This window comes from Oryctolagus cuniculus, chromosome 16 (genome assembly GCF_964237555.1).
Source record: "Oryctolagus cuniculus chromosome 16, mOryCun1.1, whole genome shotgun sequence".
NCBI lineage: Eukaryota > Metazoa > Chordata > Mammalia > Lagomorpha > Leporidae > Oryctolagus > Oryctolagus cuniculus.
In genome coordinates this window covers 33,349,559-33,376,241 of record NC_091447.1, presented here as the reverse complement: position 1 = coordinate 33,376,241, position 26,683 = coordinate 33,349,559, and the positions used below count along the sequence as shown (strand labels likewise).

General features: G+C 44.1%; 1 protein-coding gene across 9 annotated transcripts in view; it reads right to left on the bottom strand.

Annotated features, from left to right (window-relative positions):
* Positions 1-26,683, bottom strand: part of HECW1 (HECT, C2 and WW domain containing E3 ubiquitin protein ligase 1) — a 407,022-nt gene that overhangs the window by 7,200 nt on the left and 373,139 nt on the right. For 8 of the 9 annotated variants that reach the window (XM_051852912.2, XM_051852913.2, XM_051852914.2 and 5 more), the window contains 6 exons: positions 14,159-14,257; positions 13,467-13,596; positions 7,343-7,489; positions 5,021-5,135; positions 2,768-2,966; positions 1,982-2,171 (listed from right to left, as the gene is read on the bottom strand). In XM_051852912.2, the coding sequence (XP_051708872.1) occupies positions 2,021-2,171; positions 2,768-2,966; positions 5,021-5,135; positions 7,343-7,489; positions 13,467-13,596; positions 14,159-14,257 (841 nt within the window). In that variant the 3' untranslated portion in view covers positions 1,982-2,020. The remainder of the gene's footprint in view (positions 1-1,981; positions 2,172-2,767; positions 2,967-5,020; positions 5,136-7,342; positions 7,490-13,466; positions 13,597-14,158; positions 14,258-26,683) is intronic. The other variant, XM_070059776.1, reaches the window with a different exon arrangement.

Here is a 26,683-nt window from a genome sequence, read left to right as displayed (position 1 = left end):
ACCTGATTCCCAGTGTACTGGACCAAGTGATGTCAGATAAGTGTGGGATGGTAGAGCAAGCATGGAACCAGGGCTTGGAAGACTTCTATTCTGATCCCAGTCTAGCACTTATCAGCTTTATGACCTTGGGAAAGTCTATTAATCTTCCTAAGCCTCAGTTTTCTCACTTGTAAAATGGGGATAATGATACATGCTGTGTACACCTCAGAGGGTTATTGGAAGGATCAACCACGAAACACACATAAATGCCTTTTGTTAACCTGTGACTCATTAACGAAACATAAAATTTTCTTAATAATGTAGCTATGATCATGGTAAAGACTTTATGGACCATGTCATACTGGTGGTGACCTAAGATCCTGGCTTTTTCCACATGACCTGCAGGAAAGTGAATCACCCTCTTCTTGTCCTGTGCAATTAATGATTGGAAACCCCGCAAGGATCATCTGTCATACCATGTGAAATTCCACTCTAAGAGTGTCAATCTAAGGTTCCAGCATTTGGAGTAATTTTTGACTTGGATTGTGCCAGAGTTGTAATGTATACCTTTCTAACCTGTGCCATCCACACAGGTGATCTGCTTCTTCTATTTTTTTTTTCCAAAGTATTGATTAAAATGCTAATAAATGAAGGGCCAAAGAAAATCTTGCTCTTTTCCACTAGAAACCTTTTCAAAGTGAGTTAAAGAGGCAGCAATCACTACTCTTTGCTGCTGGTTTTTCAGTTATGCAAGTTACATCTTCCCCTCATGCCTCCTTCTCTCCAGATGGGGTCTTGTTCTCTTTACCGCCCAAGCTGCTCTTTTGCAAGTTTGTCAATAACCTCTGGGTCCCTAAGTGCAGAAGTCCATGTCCTACCCTCACCTGCTGATGGCTCTTCCCCTTGGTTTCTCTTCAGCCCCTCAGTTGGTTGCAATTTTCCTTCTGGGCTCCCTGATGATGCCCTCAAGCCTCCTTTGTAAGTCCACATGGATGGCCCATAATACCCTAGACTTCCAGTTCTTTGACCTCAGCCTCAGTGACAGGCCCACCTCTCTTCCACATGGGCTACAATAGCATAGGAAATTTCTTCACCAGGCACCATAAAATTACATCCCCAAACCAGTACCTGGAAAGTCCTTTTTTCCTAATCCTCACACATGTTTTGAAAGGCAAAAACTTGGGATAATGTAAAGATTTAACTTAGTCAGGCCTATAGCCAGGTTTCATTGAGACACTGTCTAGTACTCTCATCTGAGAAGCCAGTTGCCTTTCCTTTCTGCAGAAGGAAGATCTGAGGAAAAGTCAACCAAGCCACCTCTCCTGGGTATAAGCCCTGTGCACTGTGGCCTGCAGTCCCTGGGAAGCCCTGAGTCATCTTCAATCTGCTTTGTGCACCTGCCGGCCTCATGGCTTCCTGATGTGGCCTGGCCAGACTCTCATCTATTTCTTACCCTCAGCACATAGTTAATGCCTTTAAGGTTCTTGTATCTTCAGCAACTATATAAGGGAGAAGGGTTAAGGTTCCAATTCAGTGGGTCAGTTTTATTGTCCTCTCAGAGGCAGCTGCTTCTTGGAGTCCTCTTATCCCAGGACAGAGTCCCTGCTTCCCCCCAAAACCCATGCCATGGACCAGATGTGAAGAATCTATTCATAAGCCCAATGTTAACCTGATAGGTTATTAGTATGGGCTAATCATATGAATATATATTTCAAAGCTTCCAGTACAAATATGTAAATCATACCCATTCTGTACCCCCCCCCCCAAATAACAAAAGCAGTGAGTCTAGTGTGCCATTAAATAAAGCAGAGACGACTCAGCAGTATCTTTTCCTGGTGGCCCACCAAACTATCTTTCTCAAAGCCATCCCTTGTGATATCACCAGAGAGACCATGTCCTCCATGCTGGCTCAGTGATCCTTCCTGAATCTTCCAAGTCATGCTCATGCTGCTCCTCAGCCTGGAATTCCCCTTCTCCCTATTTCTTGCCTCCCAGTGCTCACCTAAGAGCCAGTTTCTTTGTGGTGGCTTCCCTGGGCACCTCAATCAGGATTAGGTCTTTGCTCCATATTCTCACAACACAGCATGTTAGAAGAAGATAATGTTTTCTTCTGTTTGTTGAAGCTGTATTTATTCCTATAGAACTTATACAGAAGTAGCTCTTTAGTGCTCCTAAGAGTCACACAAAGTGGCCTAGAAAGAACCCAGGAAGTGTTGGGATTAAAACTCATGGCATGGGGAATTTCGTCTATAAAATTTGCTAGAGCCCCAGCGCTTTCTTTTCCACACTTATCTCACAATAATTTCCTGGATAGCTTACTACATGGAAGTCACTTTAGTGACCTAGAGATACACATGATCGTGTCCTCATGTGTTTTAAAACTTAGTAGGAGAGCTACAACACATATATGAATATATACCTAGGTTAAGTGGGAATGCTGGATAAATTCAGATACGGTGCTGGAAGGCTTACCTGGGCTTCCTGCATCTGCACACCAATGTCCTTGCCTTCCTCCTCCCCACCAGGTTAGACATTCCTCTTTAAATTACATTGGGTTATGTACTGATCAAAAAGCTTCCCATAACTGACACATGCTAAGAATATGAGCTTGCTAAGAATATGGTCTTCATCCAAGTCTCAGAAGCACTTCACCTACACCTGTCACTAACCACTCAGTTAACAGTTCTCTGGCTGCCAAGAAGGGATTCCATCCCCAAGGCCAACCACATAGCTGAGTGCACTTTGCCGTCCTCAGCGGGTTTCCCAAAGGTGGGCAGGACCTCTGTACCTGGGGAGAGACGTAATTTTCCCCCATTTCTCTATGCAGAAACGCCGAAGCCCATTGCTTCCTCGGAGGGCTGCGAAGCCTTCATAGGGCACACTTGATGTTCCTGTGACAAACTGAAGTAATCTTAGTCTCTGCTCATTATTGAAGCGCTCTACCGCAGCCCAGAACCAGCGGATCACAAGATGGCCATCGTGATAACCTGGACAGAGCAAAGGGAGGGAGAGAGGGGCAGGTGTGGAGAGGAGAGAGATGAGACACGCACGTCAGATCAGAGGCCATCGGAAGGGGAGACTGCTTTTGATCTGATTTCCCTAATGAGGGATGGCCTTGGCCTCAAACAATTTGCATAACTAGGTCAAATTTTATAACAAAAATAGAATTAGAAAATAGCTGTTTTATAATAAGACTTTCTGCTCTGAGGGATGTTCGCAGAGACATTTTCTTTCTATTTAAGTGACTGGCTTTCCACTTGAAATGTCCCTGCCTCATATGAATGTAGACCAAGAACAGAAAGGTTTGGGTAGAGGTAAACCCTCTATGAATATAAAACTTCATCATGCACTCTGTTCTGACGTCTGAGTGCTTGGCAACCATATGCCTCTGGGGTCTAGGGCTGGGGAAGGCTGCAGGTGGGCAGCAAGCTTGATGAAAAGGAGACTGGGCTCTGTAGACGCCACAGTGCCCCTCAAGAGAAGAAAAGCTGGGCCCTTCTCACAGTACAGCTGGGAAAACTAAGCTCAGATAATTAATTAAGACAGGAGGGTATGTGGAAAAATGGAATTGAATGGTAACTTTATTTTGGTGCAAAATTTTTTGAAATCCATGCATTGATTTGCCTTATATACTCTTTCCACAGACTTTTTGAACGTTCCTTGTAAATGATTCGCTACTGACCACAAATGTAAGAGGCATTCAGAGATGAGAGAGATGTCTGGGCTGCAATAGAAACAAAGAAAATTGCATAAAGTAGCATGCGAGGGGTTTGTGGACATGGAGGGGAAGGGCATTTCTGGAAGGAGAAATAAAATATAATAAGAGTGAGCAAGAAATATGCAGGGAAGAGGAGGGGTCTGATGAAGACGGGAAGGGAAATCTCTGGTGGCCTTAGAGGATCCTACAAGCCAGGCCAAGGCCTTCTGACCTGAGACCCTGCATCAGGGGTTTTCCCACGAGCCCAGCAGGGCCTAGAGGCCCTGAGGAGTCTTTGTGACTGAGGGCCCTGGGAAGATGAGGGGGTACAGGGGTGTGCCTAGCGCGCTCTCTCGTGGTGATTGTGTTGATTAGGGTTTCTTTGCACTATTTTACATGAAGGAAAGGCTTAGAAGCTAAGAACAGAAACCTTTGAAAGGGAAGTCATGTGATAGAAATGATGTTTTGGGAAAGCTAGGCTTGGCCAAGTGCAAAGTGAACTCTGGGGAAAGATTAGAAATTAAATGCTGGAAGAAATGTGTTGTGGCCAGCCAGGGTCAAGTTGAAAAGAGCCCTGATTCTTTAGGAAGTGAGAGCTACTTCCCTGACAGTACCTGAGGCACCCAGGAGCTGGTATATGGGTTGGGTGTGCCCTGCAAGCCTCTGCCCTGGGTGAGGCCAGGGACTGCTGTCAGCTGAAGCTGAGCTCAGGTTCACAGTCAGGGGAAGGCATGGGAAAGCACCTGCTCTGTATGGAGGTAGGGCCAAGCTTTTTGTAATCATCAGAAAGTGATGAGTTATCTATATAAATTCATAATTATGTTCACAATTATATATACATGCATACACACATATGTACATGCCATGGAATATTATTCAGCTATAAAAAGTAACGACGTACTGAAATACGCTACCACAAGTTAACTTAATCCTAGCCAAAGACTCCATCAAAGACCGTATTTTGCATGTCTTATATGAATCTTATTATACAGTCTTATATGATTGTATGAGTCTTATTTTATTGTATATGTTTACATTATAAAGTAGGTATAACAAAGTAGGTAAAATCCATGGAAACAAAATGCAGATTGATGGTTGCTGGGGTGCAGAAGGAGAGAGTAAAGAAAGGGAAAACAACTGCTTCTCGGGTCCAGAGTTTTTCTGTTGGGGCGATGAAAGCAATTTGGAAAAATCTCAGTTGCCCAGCACTGAGGATGTACCAAATGCCATGCACTTGTTCATGTCAATGTTTTATGTTATGGTCCATTTCACTTCAACAAAAGACTTTTTGAAAAATGACAACTGGGATTTGCGATAGTTGTTACCCAACTCCTGGCAGCTCACCTCCCCGGTACTCAGTGTTATTCCGCCAGTCATTTAAGTCAATTTCTGCCGTGCCAGCTATCACCAGCTCCAACTCCCTGGCATCGAACACGGACACAAGCCTCGAGTCTACCACCTGAAAGCAGACAGATCAGACAACCTGAAATGCAGGCTAGGCTTCAGCAGCCCAGTCCAAGCACATGGGCAAGTCATGCTGATTATTATGACTTCTGTGGATTAAAATGGGAAGCTGACCACCACTTCCAGAATCATTTTTTTTGTCTTTAAAAAAGATTTAAGTATTGGGCCGGCGCTGTGGTGCAGCGGGTTAATGCCCTGGCCTGAAGCGCTGGCATCCTATATGGGTGCTGGTTCGAGACCCAGCTGCTCCATTTCTGATCCAGCTCTCTGCTATGGCCTGGGAAAGCAGCATAAGATGGCCCAAGTCCTTGGGCCCCTGCACCCACATGAGAGACCCGGAAGAAGCTCCTGGCTCCTGGCTTCGGATCAGCGCAGCTCTGGCTGTTGCAGCCAATTGGGGAGTGAACCAGCGGATGGAAGACCTCTCTCTCTCTGACTCTCCTCTCTCTGTGTCACTCTGACTTTCAAGTAAGTTTAAAAAAAAAAAAAAGATTAAGTATTTGAAGGGCAGAGTGACACAGAGAGAGGGAGAGACAGGGAGAGGAATCTTCCTTCATCTGGTTCACTCCCCAGATGGCCACACCAAGGCTGGGTCAGGCTGAAGCCAGGAGCCAGGAGCTTTGTCCTTGTCTCCCACGTGGGTGGTGGTAGCTGAAGCACTTGGTTCATCTGCTGCTGCTTTTCCCAGGCCCTAAGCAGGGAACTGGATCAGAAGTAGAGCAACTGGGACTGAAACTGGCACCCTTTACTGGATACTGGTGTCGCAGGCTGTGGCTTTACCCACTAAGCCACAGTGCTGGCCCCAACATGCAATCATTTTCAAGTTCAGCGTCATTTCCAGCGTCTGAGTTTTTGCACCTCCTCAAATCCTATGTTGAAATCGTCACCTCTTTTGGGGTGAAGAGCCCCCAGGCAAGGGATCCATGGCTTTTCCTGAAGAGGCCCATGGAAGAGCACTCATTGCTCTCACAAGGGGAGGGCACAGTGAGAAGGTGCCACCTGTGACCCGGGAGCAGACTTCAGACACAAATCTGCTGCCACCTCCATTGTGGACTTTCCAGGCTCCAAAGTTGTAGGAATAAATTTCTCTTGCTTCTAAGCTACTTGGTTTATGAGTTTATGGTATTGTGTTCCAGCAGCCTGCACAGACTGGGAAAATCATGGACTTAGACATTCTAGAACATAGCGCCTCATGGGCTGGACACACAGTGAAGAGCCCATGTCCTTATTTCCCTCTGAAGGTGATGTTATCAACCAATCTGACTTGACTTCCTGAAGTCCTGTTGAAGTTTCCAAACAACCTTGCATTTTAAAGGCAAAAACCTCCACACCACTTGGCAGTGACTTGATAGCGATTATTACCATTACACTTAAAATGTACCATCTCTTTCACAGGCAATTAGGAATCACTTCCTAGGTCAGGGCCTTGTACATTGAATGATGGTATTTTCCTTCCCTTTGCCTTCACTTCCTCCTTCAAAGGGTGGAAGGACCAAGCTCCTTGGGGCTCAAGGCTTCTGTGTGGTACCTCGTGCCAGATGTGCCAGGTGCAGCTGGACACCTGCAGTAGCACCTCGCTTATCAAACCAGTGGTGCAGGGACAGTGGCAATGCTCCTCTCTAGTAGAGCAGGGAAAGAGAGCCTTCCAAGGCTCAAGACCCAAGGCCGAGAAAACGTTTCCAACCTGCTGTCTCTAAACTGGAAAAGTTTAAGGACGTCATCTCTGTGGGCAAAATCCAGCCCCCTGTCATTGTCATCTCAATCTACCACTCAGCATGTATTATGTGGCACAAGGTGATCCTATAACAAAATTAAATTCTGGCAAATGTGGCTAGTGCACCCCCTCCATCCACCCGCAGGTGCCTTTACGTTCCTGTTTTAGTGGGCAAAAAGGAAACACTGCCTGCACGTGTCTTGTAGAGAGAGGCTGGATCATTCCATATCTGGCACACCAGAGCTACGCCGACGCCAGATTTTGGGGAGTATTTTTCACCTATGAGACAAGTTGGTGACTCCTCCACCTCCCGCCCCAAGTAGGATCCGTTTGCCCTCTGGTGAGGAGAGCTGAGCCCTCCGCCAGCTTGGACTCTGGCTCTTCATTCTCCTCGCTGGCTCCGTGACTGCTCCCGTAGGGCTCTCTGGGGGAGCAGACCCCTCCCAGTGAAGACCTCAGGGCCTTCCTCCGCCGGGTCTGGGCCTCACCTCGTAGAAGCCCCGCACCAGCGCCTCGGTCTGCTGCACCACGCCGCGCTCCACCCGCCACTTCACCATCCTCTCGATGTACTCCTTCTTGTTCTTCTCCGTCACCTGGGTGTTGGCGCCTCCCGACTTCAGCTCTCTTTCTGTTACCTTGGAGGAAAACCAGAAAGACCAGGCTGCTTTCAATTCCGCTTACTTCCCGAAGATACGGACTGGCTTCGGGAGCATGGCCTCGTGCCAAAAATCCTCTCCGCACGGTTTCAGCATCATTACCTCCTTAGATCCTGTTTCTCTCCTAGAGGTCACTGAAAGACTCTAGCTGATCTAAGCAGATGTTAAGCACCTTGGCAAAGCTAGGCTTTTTGTTTTATAAGGAAGAAACACATCCCCTTAACTCAAGAGGCACAATGGAAAGAAAAGGAAAATGCTCCAACTTTCCCTGATGGTGACACCGAATGTCCCAACACTACCGTCCCTATTTGACTCCTCCCTATCTCAGAGTAAATCCCCAACAGCCACCACTTCCCCTCCCACAGAGGACCAGCAGCAGAGACAGCATAGCAAGCAAAGGTGGTGCCTGTAGTCAGGTGATGATGGCGTCTGAAGAATGAGGGCCTGACCTTGACGTGGAAGCGCCTGGGAACAGTATTGCACTCAGCATGGTGGAGCACTTGTCAGGACAAGTTTGAGTCCTCAAGGAAAGCTAGGCTCTGTGCCATATGTTTTCAAGGGCAAGAAGGTAAATAACATGTTAGACGTTATTTTTATCAAAATGTGTTTTTTCAAAGGGCTAATCTTCAGTCATCTTAAAATCACTTAAGGCAACTCACTGCTCTATGTTACAAGACTTAATGAGGTGTCAATGTAGTTGGTAATTGATTAAAATATATATACATATATATTTGGCATTTGTGGACACAGGTACCTAAAAACAAAACAGTCCACAAGGAGTCTGATGGTGGGGCAGTCATTGTGGTACAATGAGTTAAGCTGCTGCTTTTGATGCTGGCGTTCCAAATCAGAGTGCCGATTCTGTTTCCAATCCAGCTTATGGCTAATGTACCCAGGAAAGCAGTGGGTGATGGCCCGAGTAACTAGGCCCCTGCTACCCACATGGGAGACCTGGATGGAGTTCCCTGCTCCTGGCTTTGGCTTGGGTCAGTTCTGGCTGTTGAGACTATTTGGGGAGTCAATCAGCAAATGGATCTCTCTCTCTCTCTCTCTCTCTCTCTCTCTCTCTCTCTCTCATCTTGCTCTGCCTTTCAAATACAGAAGTAAATATTAAAAAAAGGTCTGATGGTGACTTTTTCTTCTATCAGCTAGGACTCTAGCACTAATAGAGAATATTAGACAATTATAAAATCCTAGTTGCCAACCAATATCCATATTTAGCTGCTCACTTGAAGGCTTTATTCCCAACCTACCTTGCAGCCACGTGTGGCAGGTAACTAAATTCTATTCACTAAGGTGTAGGCAGAAGAACTATATGGCATTTTCCAAAGGGCTCTTTAAGGGGAGGTCTTGCTGCTTTGAACATGAGTGTGATGGTTGGGATACCACAAGCACTGTTAGAGAGAGAGAGAGAGAGAGAGAGAGAGAGAGAGACAGACAGACAGACAGACAGACAGACGGAAACAGAGACAGAGACAGAGACCTTCAATTTGCTGGTTCACTCCCTAAATGCCTGCAACAGGCAAAGCTGGGTCAGGCCGAAGCCAGGAGCCAGGAGCTTCTTCCAGGTCAGGTGCCCGAGAACTTGGGCCATCCTCAGTGGCTTTCCCTGGAGCATTAGCAGGGAACTGGATCAGAAATGGAGCAGCCAGTCCTTGAACCAGTGCCCATATGGGATGCCTAGACTGCAGGCTGGGGTTTTAACCCGGCTTGCCACAGTGCCGGACCCCATCCAATCTTCTGAAACCAAATCATTGCTCTTGGTGACTTCATTTTGAGGAGAAAGAGGATAAAATTTAAACAGATTCACATTATTCTAGATCTACAGACACATCCTTACTTTTAAATCACTGGGAACATTGAAGCTTTTCTCTATGTATACACAAAGCATTGTCCTTTTGTGTCTCCAACATTTTCATTTTACCTAATTTTACATGTTCAGTTGTATGTATTTTGTTGAGTAGATAATATGTGACCATGAAATTCAAGTGATATAAAAGTGGGGGCTGGTGCTTTGGCATAGTATGCTAAGCCTCCACCTGTGGTGCTAGCATCCCATATGGGTGCCAGTTTGTGTCTCAGCTGCTCCACCTTTTTTTTTTTTTTTTTTTTTGCATGTGGAAGAGTTAATCGTCGGCATCAGGCCTTCCAATGTTTTTTTCTTTTTTAATAAATATAAATTTTGAAAGTGAAACTTTTAGATTATAGTGGTTCTTCCCCTTTCAATCCAGCTCTCTGCTAATGGCCTGGGAAAGCAGTGGAGGATGGCCCAGGTACTTGGGTCCCTGCACATGCATGGGGGACCTGGAGGAAGCTCCTGGCTCCTGGCTTTGGATTGGCCCAGCTCCAGACATTGTGGCCATTTGGGGAGTGAGCCAGCAGATGGAAGACTTTTCCGTCTTTCCCTCTCTCTGTCTGTAACTCTACCTCTCAAATAAATAAAATATTTACAAAAAAACCATAAAGTGAAAAGTAAGTTTCTTCCCCATATTATATTCCAGCTATACAGTCTCTCTTTCTGGAAAAAAAAAATCTCCCCTATTCCTTTCCAGGGAGATTCTCAGTGTATGGTAGAGAATGTGCCTACAGATACATACTGTAGCACGGTGATGCCGTCTGCAATGTACTACAGAAAGTTGATGATGGAGTTGAAAAATTCCTACCATCTAGTGACACTGCAGAGCAATGCTTGTGGAGATGCTGGTGTAAACAACCCTACTGTAATGCCAGCTGGATAAAAGTATAGCATATAGGATTTAACATGGAGAAACATCTGTTTGCCAAGGTTGCTAAGCATTCAACACTTGATACCTATGATACATAATATTTGATGGTAATAATAAATGACAGTTATTGGTAAATGTCGATACCATACTATAAATCATTATTTTATCACTGTTCTTCTACTTATAAAAATAGTTTATGAGGCAGGCGTTTGGTGCACGGGTTAAGAAGCCGCTTGGGTTACTCACATGTCATAGTGCAGTGCCTGGGCTTGCGTCCTGGCTCTGCTCCGGATTCCAGCTTCCTGCTCATGGGTACCCTGGGAGGCTGTAGGCACTTGGGTTCCTGCTGCCAACACAGGACACCTGAATCGAGTGCCCTGCTTCTGACTTTGGCCTGGCCCTAGCCTGGCTGTTGCAGGCATGAGGAGACCGCATCAGTGAACACATGAGAGATATCCCTGTCTACTTGTCTCTGTCTGTACCTTTATGAATTTAAGTAAAAAATTAAAAATAAAAAAACCATCTGTAGAGCAGTGTGCTGTGACACACTGGCAGCAGCCTCATACACAATCCAGCATTGACTGTGTCTCTTGGCTGCGTAAGAGGCCATGTCCAGCGACTGACCGATACCATCTAGGTTTGGGCCAGTCCACTCTGTGCTGTTTCCCCAGTCTGCATCTCACACATCCCTGTTAAGTGAGACATGGCCTATATCAGCTCTTCCCCCCAACAAACAGTAGCCTATTATTATACACACTATTCTTCCTTGTCTTTTTTTTTTTTCCTCCAAAAAATATATCTGGTCAATTGTTTCGTACTGATTTAGATTTGCTTTGTTCTTTCATTGCTGTTGGCACATTCTGTTTATTATTTATGATTTATATGTAAATTGATGGGCTGGGGTGTCTCAGACATTTAATAGCCACACAGGAGTCTACTATTCCACTGTGTAAGAGTATGCTATTTAACTAGTGTTCTACCAGTGAAACTGTGGATAAAGGCGGACTCCTGTCCTAATTTACATCTTTAAAAATTGCAAATGAGCTTGATCATTCCCTGTATTTCCATTTTGGGGAACTATATATTCATATTCTTTGCTGATTTTCTATTGGACCATTGACTGAATAATTCTTTTTTCTTCTTCTTTTTTTTACAGGCAGAGTGGACACTGAGAGAGAGAGAGACAGAGAGAAAGGTCTTCCTTTTGCCGTTGGTTCACCCTCGAACGGCCGCTGCGGCCAGTGCGCTGCGGCCGGTGCACCACGCCTATCTGAAGGCAGGAGCCAGGAGCCAGGTGCTTCTCCTGGTCTCCCATGGGGTGCAGGGCCCAAGCACCTGGGCCATCCTCCACTGCACTCCCTGGCCGCAGCAGAGAGCTGGCCTGGAAGAGGGGCAACCGGGACAGAATCTGGTGCCCTGATCGGGACTAGAACCCGGTGTGCTGGCGCCGCTAGGCGGAGGATTAGCCTAGTGAGCCGCAGTGCCGGCCCTGAATAATTCTTACTGATGCATGGGATCTTATCCAATACTGAAGGAAGCAGCCTTTGTGTTATGTATTACAATGTTTTAAAATTCCTGCTACTTTTATGCTGGTATACTGTATTTTGTCATAAGGAATTTAAATAATAATTTGACTGGACTATGTCATTATTTTCTTTTATGACTTTGAAAGTTTGTGCTTCACCTATAGCACCATTCCTTGATGCAAGCTTAAAAATAAAAATTTTCTCTTTGTCTTTTATTCATTCAGATTTTTGAACTAGAAATTTTAATTTTTCTGATCAACTGGAATTTATTTCAGTGCAGTGAGTTAGGTTAGGGATGCAACATAAAACTTAAAGAAGCATGCCAAGCTGTCCTAATACAATTTGTTAAATAATTGTGTATATTTTACAAATTCACCCTTTACCGCTGGTTGAATGTGAAGTCCTCGTGTCCCAGCAGCAGTGTATTTGGCCTGTGCACTTAGTACGTGGTAGGACAGTTAAACAAGTAGCATATTCTTGAACATATTTAAATGTGCTTTCTACAGTTGGAAGAAACGTGCTTTCTGAAGTTTATAAAGAGCCCCCTTCAGAGGTATGGTTAGACAGAGGACGCGCAGTGGAGCGGTGATGCTTCTCGGGGCCAGCCAGGATTCCTGGGTGGGATGCGGGTGTGAGTGGTCTGCAGCGGGCAGTGGGGCGCTCTCACTCACTCCCTCAGCACACTGTCCACATTCAGAGAAGGCATTCATAAAGTGACTGAATCTCCCGGCAGCCCTGTTACAACTGCTTCATGCCACGGGCTGTTGGGGGCTTTTGTAAATGAAGTTCTCAAAACCTCGGTCGTTAAATCTGCTTAGGCTATGGTTGGTTTCTAAGACTCTGACTCATTTGCTCAGAAGATACAATGTAAGATAAATGTAGGAAACACATGGGAAGCTTTATGTTATTAAATATCGTTGAAATATAAGCATTTTGAAAGAGTAAATACTTAGAGGTGATAAACATTTTTGTCTCAAAGATAATAAATACCTTTCATATTTATGGAATACTTTACAAAAATGCTTTCTGATTTATTGTCTAATGTAATTTTCACAAAACTCCATATGTAGCTACGTATCATAAACAGCAATCACAAAACAGGCTATTGGGATTAAAGAAAAGTCTCCTTTTTCTCTAGTTTAAAAACAAAATCCTGTTACCATGTGAATTGCAAATCCCATTTCTAAGTATATTCCTAAGTATAACCAAAAGGACTGAAAACAAGAACTAGAACTGATTTTCATATTCCTATGCTCACGGCAGCATTATTTGCAATAGCCTAAGAACAGAAGGAACCCAAGGGTTCATCAATAGGTGAATAGATACATAAAATGTATCATATATATACGTGTGATGAAATATTACTCAGTGTTAAAATGGGGAGGAAATTCTGACCCATGCTACAATATGGTTGAATCTTGAGGACATTATTTATATGTGAAGTATCTAAAGTAGCCAAGTCCATAGGAACAGAAGGTAGAGTGATGGTTGCCTGGAGCTGGAAGGTAGGAGACATGGAGAATTGTTGTTGAATGGGTAGCTTCAGTCATACAAGATGAAAAAGTTCTATAGACTAGATGCCCAAAAGTAAACATACTTGACAATGCAGAATGTACACTTACAATTATTAACATGGTAAATTTTATGTTTGGTGTATAGTCTACAATAATAAATAGGCTTTTCCAAGCCCCATATCATACAAACCTGTCCAAAAACCTCTTCATTAACAGTGAAAGTGAGGTCTAGGATATCTGTGATGTTGTTGTCTTTCATCCATTGCAAGCTCTGGTGGAACTCTTCATCCAGATATTCCAGGTCACTCAAATCACAAGGCCTGAGTGAATTCAAAGGGAGCAAAGTAAATAGCATTTCTGAAAACATGACTGCCCAGACCTCGTTCCAAAATGTGGTTATGCCACTTCTGGCTCCAATATCACAGACACATTTTAATTTGCTACTTTTGAATATACTGAGGAATCAGATAATCCAATCATTTTTTTCATTTATTAATTTTATTTTGAAAGGAAGTGTTAAAATATTTATAATAAGAGACATGAAATAATTATTGATTCACAGACTCTTTTCCACTGGAGAAAACAGTGTTTTAAAATAAGAAAGTGATAAACAGATTAATTCTACTTAATAGCTTATTGCGATGTTAGTAATATTATTATATTTGTAAATAAGTGGATTCATGTCCAGTTTATGATGTTTTGAAAGCAGACTCTTCCCTACCTCTACCCCCACCTAAAATCTCCAAAGGCCTTTTTATTGTACTAAGAGGTGTTTGTGATCTAAGAGCATGACACTGCCAGAAACAGGAGAGAAATGCGGAGAGCCAGGGCCAATGTCCTGCGGCCAGGGCCCGGTGGAGCCCTGGTCTCCAATCCACTTACAGTCTCAGCAGCGCCTTATAGAAGGGCCTCGTGAAGAAGGCGTCCAGAAGGTACTGATGGATCAGAGCCAAGCCTAGGATGCGGCCACTGAACCTGAACCTGGAACACAGATGGCGCAGAGAGATGTAAAGGCAGGTGGGAACTGATGTTGTTAAATAGTTTTAGTTTGCATTTTTATTTGATGTGTTTCTTTACTTCCTTTAAGCTGCTTATGGAATTTTCCTATTGATGATGCTGGGGTACCCATTCTCTTCCTTCTCCTTTTTTTTTAAACCATAATCAATGCCTGTGTGCTTGATGTATACTAAAGGAACCTTCCTCTCCTCCAGGGATCCTGACTCTCAGAGCTGGCGATATAAGGACTCAAGATTAGGAAAGCATCATGAAAGGGAAGTCAGGAATCTTAAATGAACAGCCCACATTGACCCTAGGGAAGATCTGAACCCAAAGACACAAAAGAATCTTCTGGACAGTACATCCTTACCCATCCAAGCATTCCATAAAGATCACCTGAAGGCCCATGCTGGGAGGTGGAGGATCTGAGCACAGGCCACATGTGACAGTTCTGCTGACAGACAGTGGGGAGGAGTTACATGGAACTGCAGTGTGATAAGAGAGAGTAGTGGAGCAAACTGTGCTGCTTAATACAGTCAGCCACACACAACGAAAGGACAGGTGTTTGCTGAGAAGAGCTGGTCATGCAGACCCGGTCACCTCCAGCTGTAAGGGCCTCTGCTGGTTCACATCCTCATTGGTCACTTAGCCTCCTGGAACCATTGATGGTGACCTGCCAAGCTAAATGCTGATGCTACATTGTCACCCTGTTCCTAAACCAGCGTCTCGTCTGCCTAGTCTAGCACCCTGTGGTTCCTTCCATGTGAGATAGCTCATCTCTAGCACCTCCGTCCATAATTAAGGCCTCCTAAGTCTCCTATCTAATTAGACTTTCACCTAATCCAGGACCTGCTGTGACTTTTCTCAGATCCTCCCACTTGAATTTCCAATAAGCCCAACTTTACTGTCTTTCATGAGGTTCTGTTTTAGACTCAAAATACTATCTATTCTATGAGTGGCACAAAAGTGTTAAATGAATAGGTTATCTGATTCACAGAATAAACATAATTAAAAATGACAATACTTCAGATTGATGTTTGAGGTGGTCAATGATTTTCGCATGAACTGATAGACCAGTGTTGCTGACTCTGCAGAGACTATAGGCATACAGAAGCTTATGAAGGTACCAAGGGGACACTATGGATGAGGAGGCTTATGGGACCACCAAACATCTTTGGGTGCCCACCAATGTTCCATCTATTCTTGAGCACCTCAATAACTAACTGGTTCCTGATAGTCCTATGTCTAAAAACACCATTCACTTCTCCCCAGTAGTGGCTAACCCAACCTCACTGTACTTGAAAGCACTGCAACTGAGGCTTCCAATATGATGGTAGGGGCATGGCCATGCAGGTGGAGATGACTGAGTTGCCCCAAGCCAGGGAAGAGCCTGGTGCAGTGCCCTCTTCACTTAGAGGTGGTCCCTGAAGGTCCAGAACAGAGACTTGGTCATCATGACAGGTAGTAAGAACAGGGAGATACAGAACAGATGAAGACATTAAATAAGAATATCATTTTTGGTATAATGTTAGATTACTCTCATGCATTATAAAGTTTTTAGCAAACAATAAAATTCAAATTCATCGAAGATGTAGAGAACTTAAACAAACCAGTAACCATGATGTCAACTAGAACACTTAGAGGAAGAACAACTACCTTTAAAATTTAGGCGGAGAGGGCAGGAATTTGGAGAAGCGGTTAAGACACCTCTTGGTACACCTGCAACCCATATCAGAGAGCCTGGTTTAACTCCTGGCTCCATTTAGGATCCAGCTTCCTATTTATGTGCACCTTGGGAGACAGCAGGTGTTGGCTCAAGTATTTGGGTCCCTGCCACCCACATGGGAGACCTGGATGGAGCCTTGGGCTCCTGGATTTGGTCTGGCCCAGCCTTGGCTGTTGCAGGCATTTGGGGAGTGAACCAGAAGATGGAAGATCTTTGTCTCTCTTTCTCTTTCAAATAAAATGAAGAATAAAAAAATCTTGAGATGTAAATTAAATATATAAATATATATTCAAGTTTATATTATATATTTAATATATATTTATATATTAAATTAGAAAGGACATGTTCTTTCTAATCTTTCAGGTAACAGAAAAATCCCTGTGCTGTGGAAACCATTCCAGAAAATGGGAAACTTCTTAATTCATCATTGTGAGCAACCATAATCTCAAAACAGAACCTAGAGAAGATAACACTTTAAAGAAAACTAAAGACTTACTGCTTGTACATAGACAGATCCTAAATGAAATATGAGAGAACTGAACCTACCAATTCATTCCATGGACAATGTAAAATGATTAAGGATGTTTAATTTTAGGAAAATAAGATAGTTTAATACTAGCTATTCTATCACTAAATTAATTTTGAGGCTGAAAGACAAAATAATATTGTTTATTTTTTGGTTATGAAGAGAAAATTATTAATATTTACCACTGATTTCTGCAGGAAAAAATCTTTGTAGTAAAACAAGAATAGAAGAATATATCCTTAATATAAAAAAATCTATCTATGCAAAATATTTATCATTGAAAATACAGAAGGCTGCTGATTATTCCCACTCTTCACAATGTTCTATCAGTTCCTGCAGTTGATTATAGATGAAAAGTTGGATGAACAGAAATAACTGTTGGCCTATTTGGCCAAGACATGTCATTCATAATATCTCATTGATCTTTGCAACAATGCTCTTTTATGGTTATTGTTATCTCCATTTCACAGATTATGAAACTGAGGGTCAACAACTGGCCCCAGGCAAATGGTACAGTGAGGAAAGGAACCTGCACCTGCTTGGCACCAGGTCTTTGTTTCCATTTTGAGCTGTGAACAATGGATAGGTTACTACTCTGGTTCCTATGGCTGGGCTATGGGGGAAAATTTCACTCTTTAAATGTTGCCTATACTTGCTACATTATTTTATGTTGGCTACCAACACCCCCTGCGCTACTTAGAATTATTTTGGTTCACATAACCTTCAAGTTGCTTAAGCTAAATGGAAAATTCAGTATAAGATCATGGTAGAGTCTCAAGAAATCTGGGACAGACACACAGCTGGGCTCAGGAACATGAGGAACACAAGGGACTCTCTTCTCTCTCCTCCAGGTTCTCCTTTGTGCTCTTCCCTGCTCCTTTCTTCTCTCTCACTGCAAATGACGCCCATGGCTTACATCCTGGAGATCAAGTACCAGGAGAGACTGCTTGAGTCTCTCTGATCTAGATCCAAATTTCTTTATTTTCTTTTAAACTTAGTTATTTGAAAGGCGGAGAGGGAGAGGAGAAATGTTCCATCTGCTGGTTCACTCTCCAAATAGTTACAACAGCCAGGGCTGGGACAGGCCTGGAGCCAGAAACTCAGTCTGGGTCTCCCATTTAGGTAGTAGAAACCCAACTATGTGAAGTATCACCTGCTGCCTCCAAGGTTCTTCATTGCCAGATGCCTGGAATTGGGAGTACATTCAGGAATTAGGAGGAGAACCAGGCTCAAAGCCAGGTACTCTGACATGGGATGTAGGTGCCACAAGCACCTTACCAAACACCCACTACATACGTCCAAATCTCTAGCACAGTTCACTGATGGGCCCAGCTGAGGTTGGGTGTTCACCCAGGATCAATCATGAGTAACCAGGGAGAAGATCCTGGAGTCTGGTGTCTTGCTCAGTTCTTTGCAGCTAAGTCCCCTATTTCTTCCCTCTCAAACAGGGTGTGGGAGCAGAAGATGGGGTCTGTCTTAGCACAAAGTACTGCAAAATGGACAACCAATAGAGAACTGCTTATTTGCTTCAAGTGGGGGTAGATCACAAGAGGAAATGTCTAAAGATAAGATTTCACTGGTTTCATGGCTGATCTGGGCAATGAGTAGGCCCTAGATACATTTTTGTAGATGCACAACCAAGCTGTGATAATGTGGTTTGGCTTCATATGAACACAGGGTGGCTCTTAGCCAGCCCAGTATATACAGCAAAATATACTCTAGAGTGAAAAATTATGATATGGGATGTTTTTGTGTAAAGTAAGCATAGCAACTGTACAATCCAAATCTAAAACAATAGCTTAAAAAGCATAGGCTGGGGGGCTGGCACTGTGGCGTAGCAAGCCGCTAGCATCCCATATGGGCTCCGGTTTGAGTCCCAGCTGCTCCACTTCCAATCCAGCTCTCTGATACGCCTGGGAAAGCAGTAGAAGATGACCAAGTCCTTGGGCCCCTACACCCGCATGGGAGACCTGGAGGAAACTCTTGGCTTCTAGCTTTGGATCGGCTCAGCTCCAGTTGTTGTGGTTATTTGGGGAGTGAACCAGTGGATGCAAGACCTTTCTCATGCTCTCTGCCTCTGCCTCTCTGTGACTCTTTCAAATAAATGGTTAAACCTTTTTTTATTTAAAGCATAGATTGGAATGGGAATCCTACACCAGTTGATGAGTTGACATGGTGGACAATACCATGAATGAAAGAACATCTTCTTTGATTCACCTCCTTCATTCATCTCACCTAGCTTGAACAACTGCTTGTCAGGAAACTGATTCTGCTTGGTAAAAACACAGATTACAAACCTTCAGAGTATGAGGTGGTTGAGCAATACGTTCTCTTTAATCTCTAGATCTAAGATATTATGTCCACATGCAGTAAGATTATAACTGGAGAAACTATCCAGATTTAAGTAAAAAGATAAGTATCTGGTTTTTGACCTAAGTTGCTTGGTGCAAATAAAGAGTTCAAGGGTAAATAAAAATAAGCCCCTCCAGAAGCAGAACTGCTACGTGTGGTTGTACTTGTATTGCTTTAATAACCCAGGCTCCAAGTTCTCCTGGGTGTGAACTTGCAGAGCCTCAGTCCCTCCATCCTCTCTGGGAGTCACTGATGGAGACCCATGTGGTATTGTGGGCCGGCTCTGGGCTGCCATTCTCAAGGCCATGCTTGAGCACAGCTCCAACTGTCTTCTCCCCAGCAATGCTGCATATGTGGTTCATGGCCTGCATGCTCCAGTGCCACTGCCACTCACCCAAGGCTGCTTCCCCAGGTCTGCTCTTCTGAACAACTGTGCTGTTTATTTTGCCAGTGAGGAATAAGCACCCTGTGTTGGCCTACTCTAGGGGCCTCCCAGTGGAGTTGCCTGGGTCTCAAAAGTTTACTGGAATTGTCTTTGCAGTTTGCTCACTGTCCTTCGAACCCTAAAAAGGCAGTGTCATGGCAGGGCCAGGGCTGACAGCACCCTTCATTTATATCTACACGGCAGGCACTCTTGGTCACACCTGACCATGCCATTCTTCTCTTGAGCTGTGTTGTGTCTGAAAGGCCCACATATCCCTCCCTGTGCTCTGCTCACTTTCTGCGACATGCATGCCAGACATGCCTACATGTACCTGGAATCTAGTGATGGGCACCATTCAACTTCCCTTCATAAGAGGGGCCTCAGTCCCCAGGCACATCAATGTAAGCAAACACATACAAGGCTCAGGTGACTGAGGATAAGAGAAAAGTCTTGCCTCCCAGCTGGAACCCCTTCTCTAGCAGCAGGTGGCGAGATGTGGTAGAATGAGAAGGCCATGCCAAGATGGCCACTGGCAACAGAAACTGCCTGGCAACAGGCTGTGATTGGATGGTTTCGGAAACCACATGACAACGGAGCCTGCCTGACAACAGGCTGTGATTGGATGGCTTCAGAAACTGCCTGGCAACAGGGTGTGATTGGTTAGGGCATAGACTACCCCTTGACCAGATTGGCTGCCTTGGCTATATAAGCTGCAGTAGCAACTGAAATAAACGAGTCTGCAGGCTGCTTGCCTCAGGCCTGCTTTCACCCGACTCCCAGGGTCTGTGTGGTGACTCCGCACCTCTTGCCCCCACCACACTCTTCCTCTCAGAAGAAATCAACCACAACAGTGAGAGGCTCACCCTCTTCTCTATTCCAACTACATGATCAATGTGACGCTCTACCAGTGGGCCAGAAGTGGTGCTTCCTCTGGGCAGTAGTGGAGGAAGAGCCTTCCTCTGGCTCTATGTTGGGTTTGATTCAAAGCTCACCAGGATTCTGATAGATCATCTCCATACGACAGATTCCTTTTTAAGAAAATACATAAACCAGGGCCGGTGCTGCGGCTCACTAGGCTAATCCTCCGCCTTGTGGCGCCGGCACACGGGGTTCTAGTCCCGGTGGGGGCGCTGAATTCTGTCCTGGTTGCCCCTCTTCCAGGCCAGCTCTCTGCTGTGGCCAGGGAGTACAGTGGAGGATGGCCCAAGTGCTTGGGCCCTGCACCCCATGGGAGACCAGGAGAAGCACCTGGCTCCTGCCATCAGATCAGCGCGGTGTGCTGGCTGCAGCGTGCCAGCCGTGGGGGCCATTGGAGGGTGAACCAACGGCAAAGGAAGACCTTTCTCTCTGTCTCTTTCTCTCACTGTCCACTCTGCCTGTCAAAAACAACAACAACAACAACAACAACAACAAAACAACAAAAAACAAAACAAAAAGAAAATATATAAACCAGAGATGTGTTTTCACAGAAACCCAAGAAATCCAGGCAAGGCAGTGTAGTGTGGAGGACAGAATTGCAAGGTCTGATGTTACACTACCTCGGTTTGCATTTTCTGGCCTGTAACTTTGGAAAAGCTGTTTAACACACATGGGTCTCAGTTTGCTCAACTGTGAAGTAGGGATCATAACAGTACCTACTGTATTGGGCAACTGTTAAGATGCTTGAAGACTGGAGCAGGATGGGTGGAGCTCAGTTAATCCAGAAGTTTAATAAACATCCGCAGACTGGAATGCCTGGTCTCTTACACCAGGCTCAGAACCCTGGAGCTAAATAATCATTCCAGGTCCCACAACCCTGAGCCTCCAGTCTCCTGCTATTGCAAAGCTGCAAGTCTTTTTCCTTGCAAACCGTGCTTATGCATCACAGTGTCTGGCACAGGTGAGGGCTCAACCCAGTTCTGTTAATCAAATTCAACTGAAAATAATCATCTGGCTGTATCCCAGTGGATCACAATTATATAAGCCTATTGAAAATGAATGAAATAGGAGTGGGCATTCAGTCTAGCAGTTAAGATGTCTGAGTCCCACACTGGAGTTCCTGGGTTTGCTTCCTGATTTTCCAGCTTGCTGCCAGTGCGGATTCTGGGAGACAGCTGCAATGGCTCCAGTGACTGGGCTGCTGCCACCAATATGGGAGGACTGGATTGAGTTCCTGGCTCCTAAGTTTGGCCCCATCCCAGCCTCTGCTTAGTCTGGCTCATGTGGGCATTTGGGGAGTAAACCAGAAGATAGAAGATTTATCTTTCTGTCTACCTCTTTATCTTTATCTTTGTGTCTCACTGCCTCTCAAATACAATGAAATTAAACATTAAAAAATGAAAAAAATCTGAAATATTATTCAGCATTTGAATCCTACTTGGCTAGGTTACTTGCTCAAATTTCCAGTATCTATAGTAGGTCTCCATATGGATGATGGACCGAAAGTCTAAACTACAGAGGAAAATTCAGGTGATTGACTCAATGTGTGGAGAGAGATGGTTGATGTTTTATACCAAGAGGTTGAAGTAGCCTCCCTTCTTCTTCCCCTCTTTCTTCTAATGAAACTTTGCATGGGAATGTGTTTTAGCAGACATTACTATGAAATAATAACACCGTGTATTTTTCAACCAATTATTTAGGTGAAAGCAGGTTCATAATGGCAAAACATGCAGCCAGGAATGATAGCAGGGGAAACAAGATAGTTTGCCAATGGTACAGTGATACCCTGGATAGACATTTTAGACACTGAGACAAAAGTCTTTTACAAAAGGTTCTAGCTATTTTTTATATGAAAATTATACAAAAATGCAGGAAAGCCCTCAGGGCAAGTGCCAAGTGTGAAAAAGCTCTGCTGTGGTGTTTCTGGCAGTTTGATTTCCTATAATTAAAATTAGGTCCATGAGAACTGTCTCAAGGTGACTCATAGATTAGGTAAACTTCTCAGTCTCTTCTTGACCTGTTGTATCAACACATCAAGCCACCAGCCTCTCTCTGATTCATTCTCAGCTTTTGCATCTTTTGATGTATCACAGCCAGCATGAGAGACATTTAACAGCATCTCTGGTCTCCACCCACTAGAGTTTAGTAGCGTTCTCTCCCCCAGTTGTGACAATTCCAAGCTATCTCTGGACACTGCTGAATGACTCCTGGTGGTGATGGTTTCTTTAGGAAACCACTAGAATAGGGCATTAACTTCAGGGAAGGATATCTGAATAGTTGATCATATTCTGACACATAAGCACCACTTGCCTTTGCCAAAACTTGAGGAGGGTTTTGTGGACTCTCTGAAGGAGAATCATAAACCCCAAGGGTTGGTGTTCCATTTTGAATGTCATGTCAGTTTTTTATCACCTCCTGGATCTCTAAGTGTACTTTCATGTCCCATCAAACATAAGTTTAGGGGCTGGCACTGTGGCTCACCTGGTTAATCCTCCGCCTGTGGTGCCGGCATCACATATGGATGCCGGGTTCTAGTCCCGGCTGCTCCTCTTCTAGTCCAGCTCTCTGCTGTGGCCTGGGAAGGCAGTGGAGGATGGCCCAGGTGCTTGGGCCCCTACACCCGCATGAGACCAGGAGGAAGCACCTGGCTCCTGGCTTTGGATTGGCGCAGCGCTGGCTGTGGTGGTCATTTGGGGAGTGAACCAATGGAGGGAAGACCTTTCTCTCTGTCTCTCTCTCTCGCTCACTGTCTAGCTCTGTCAAATAATTAAGAAAAAAACCCATAAGTTTAAATTCCACTGGGAATTTGATGAGAAGTGAGAATGGTATATTCTGGATGCTGTAGGGAGCATCAATCTTTCTCACAAAATGCTATCTGATATGAATTAAGAGTGAGCCTTCTGAAGAAAGAACATTAAAAGCTGGATGAATAGGAATCCCTGAGATGCAAACATGAATGGTTTTTCTTGAGTTCAGTGGAGCCACAGCAGGGAGCTGGACTGGAAGAGGAGCAACTGGGATAGAACCAGCGCCCCAACAGGGACTAGAACCTGGAGTGCCGGTGCTGTAGGCAGAGGATTAGCCTAGTGAGCCATGGTGCCGGCCTCTAATAGGCTTGACAACCTCTTTCCAGGAGGTGGTAGGGAGGCTGGCCAGCTGGAGAGAATGAAAGAGGCAGTGGAGGAAGGTAGTGCAGATATCTCTTTCTGGGAATATTTCTCCATGGGAGAGTGGTGACAGAATGGTAGGAAGAGGAGGGCATGACATCAGAGAAGGTTTGTTTTTAGGTTTTCAAGTGTGACCTCAACAAACTTATTGGGTGATACTATGTGCCAGGTACACATTCATTTTGAGTTTACTGGATAGTAAAGGGGGGTGTGTTACAATGCAATGTTTAATTATCCCATAGCAAGTACATGGAAGGGGACAGCCTGGGATGCTGTGAAAACACAGAAGAGGGAGACATAGTTTGGCTTTGAAGGGAATAGATCTAGGAAAGACTCCTAGAGGAACTGACAGTAAGCCTTAGAATATACCCACTCACTCATCCATAAAAGAGCATAGAAAGACTTAAGCCCAAATAATAATAGCATTTAATTTTTGTGAAGATACTTCATATGTATATGAAAATCTTTATAATTACTGGTGCATTACTGGTACACTAAAACTATATTTACATATAATGGAAATACAAGAACCATAGATGACAGTGGCATCTCAGAATCTAAGGGGGTGGAGTTTTGAGTAGGAGTTCATATATACTGCAATAACCCGTTCATTAGGGTAAGGGTGATCAAGTTCACCGAGTTTGTTGATTAGGAGAACTCTGTGCCTCATGGAAAGTGCAGGGTTGGTAATGATCATTGAAGTAAGATTACAATAGATGAGGAAGTGAATGAGGGAAAGGAGCAAAAATGTGCTTAGCCACGGGCATGGAAGAAATGTAGCAGGTGGATCCAGAACCCAAATGAGTGCATCTGTCTTGAATGGGAGAAGCTTATCCCAGGGAAGGCATTAAGGGGTAAATATTGGGGAGGAGCTAGTTGAGAGGGTTGCTTTAGTATTTCTATTTCAGTAGAGTCTGAAGTCATCTCCTCAAAGTGGAGGAGATTTTGTTGGTAGGGGCTTTCAGGATAGTGAAATGGAAGGTGCCCCCATGAATGGGCCAGTGAAACTTTGCTGTAGAACTTGCTGAGGTTAGAAAGCATGGCTAAGATTGGTACCATCTTTCAGGATTATTTCAATTGCTGTAGTGCTAGAGGCATAGGGACAGCTTAAGTACTGAATACAGGAAACTGAGTTACAATATTGATCCATGAGAGTGTTCTGCCCATCACGTGGGGAGCAAGAACAGAGCAGGAAGGGAATTGTGTGGGCAGGGAAAGGAGAAGTTTAGGAGGCCTAGGGTGAAGGGGATCAGACCAGACCAGGAGGAAAAGAAAGGCCAAGGTGCAAATTAACTTGGTGAGCAGCTGTGGTGGGGGAGGAGGTAGGAATGTTGGCTGTAGAATGATTACTAATGGGATTTTAGAGTTTTCATTTTCTGATATGGCACAGTTCGGGGTGATAATGAGGTCAGGAGGGACACAGAGGGAGCGGGTGGCTAGAGTAGAATGTAGGTCAAGGCTATATTAGGTAGATTTGGTCTATTATCCACTCCCACCTTTATTCAGGGGATGTTTTGGAGATGTGAAAAGAATCCCCTCTTCCACACCTTCAGAAATTGTTTAAATATCAGAGACACAAGGCATGATTTATATTCGGTTTGCAAAACTTCCCCGTGTATGGAAACAGTTTTGCAAATTAGCTGAGAAAAGTTGAAGCTTTCTTCATCTGCCATGAAAGAGGCTCTGCCAACACAAGATAATGAAAGGATATTATCTTCTGATTGCTAATTAGCAGCTGAAATGAATGCGTAACCTTGATACTGCCAAGTTCCCTCTGTTAATATCCGCCCTTCACGGGGGCAGAGGAAAGAGAACTGGGATGCTTTTGCAACCTGCTGGGTCAAGTGTAGAACTCTCTTTTAGTGAAATCTCTTCTGATCATATGTTATGCAGACTTTAATACACTCTCTGACTACAATGAAATTGCTAATAACATACTTGGTATTGATTTGGTTCTAAAGCTCCAAATAAAAAGATGGTTATGGTAAAATCAATCATTTGGAAGTGTGGATAGTGGATTTTTTAATCTATTATTCTGGTTATCTTGGATTAATACTGGATGTGTCAATCATATTTTGACATATTACTATGATTAGTGTAGGTTTATGTGAAAAGGACCTGAGAAACAGAGATCCAGGAAAATAAACATCTTCATAAATATTGAGAATAGTACCCTCGTTTTTGATATCTGTTAAGATGTGTTTAGTTATAACTGACCTTAGAGAATAATGGTAAAAAAAAAAAAAACCTCAAATGATGCTTTCATTGACCTCTAATGGGTTTTATATCCCTAACCTTCAAATATTCTTTATTGTCAGAGCTCAAATATTGTATTCTGCAATATTATGGATAACCATGACTGACAAGTCACAAAAGCAATGTGCATATTCATTAGTTCAGTCAAAAAACTGAACAAACCACTGGACAAAAGTCAACCAAAATAGTTAATTAGTGGACTAAAATAGCTTAATTTTCAGTTTACTGTTTTAGCTATTCAGATGTCTAGGTATTTTACTGTTGTCTGAGTCTCAGCATTAGTTTCTCAGGCTGACTTGTTTGTGAAATGTGCCTTATGAGCTCCAGCTAGTGATTGAGATTTTCTTCATTTCTGTTCCCTAGTTTATCTTGGGGGAATGCTGCTGATTCTTGTTCTAGGCCTCTGGGGGTGTTGGGAGGATTCTCTGTGAAAATACTGTGAATTCTTCAGGCGGACACACTAGAGGCTTAGAGGTCAAAGCATTGCTGCATTGTTAACCTTGGAGGTGTTTATGACGGAAAGTACGTGAATGGGTATCTGAGTATCCGTAGTGGGTTGAATGTTGGTCCTCGAAAGATATGCCCAGGTCCTAGACCTTGAAACTTGTGACTATGACCTTAATAGGAAAAAGAGTCTTTGGAGACATAATTTAGTACTGGATCTTGAGATGAGAGTATCTGGGACTATCCCAGTGGATTCTAAACCCTGAAAAGTGTCCTTAAAAGAAACACAGAGGGAAAAAACAATAAAACAAACAGAAACAACGTGATGGCCATGTGAAGACACAGGCAGAGATTGGAGTGACGCATCCACAAGCCGGGGAACTCCAAGAACCACCAGAAGCTGAAAGGCAAGAAAGCATTCTCCCTACAGCACTCAGAAGCAGCATGGCACTGCTGAAACTTTGATTTTGGATTTCTGGACTCCAGAATAGAGAATACCCAGTTTGTGGCAATTGACTCTAGCAGCCCTAGAAGTACATGAACAAGCCTAAAAGATACCCCTCTTCTTTACTTGTCTGGGATACTTCTCACTAAGCAC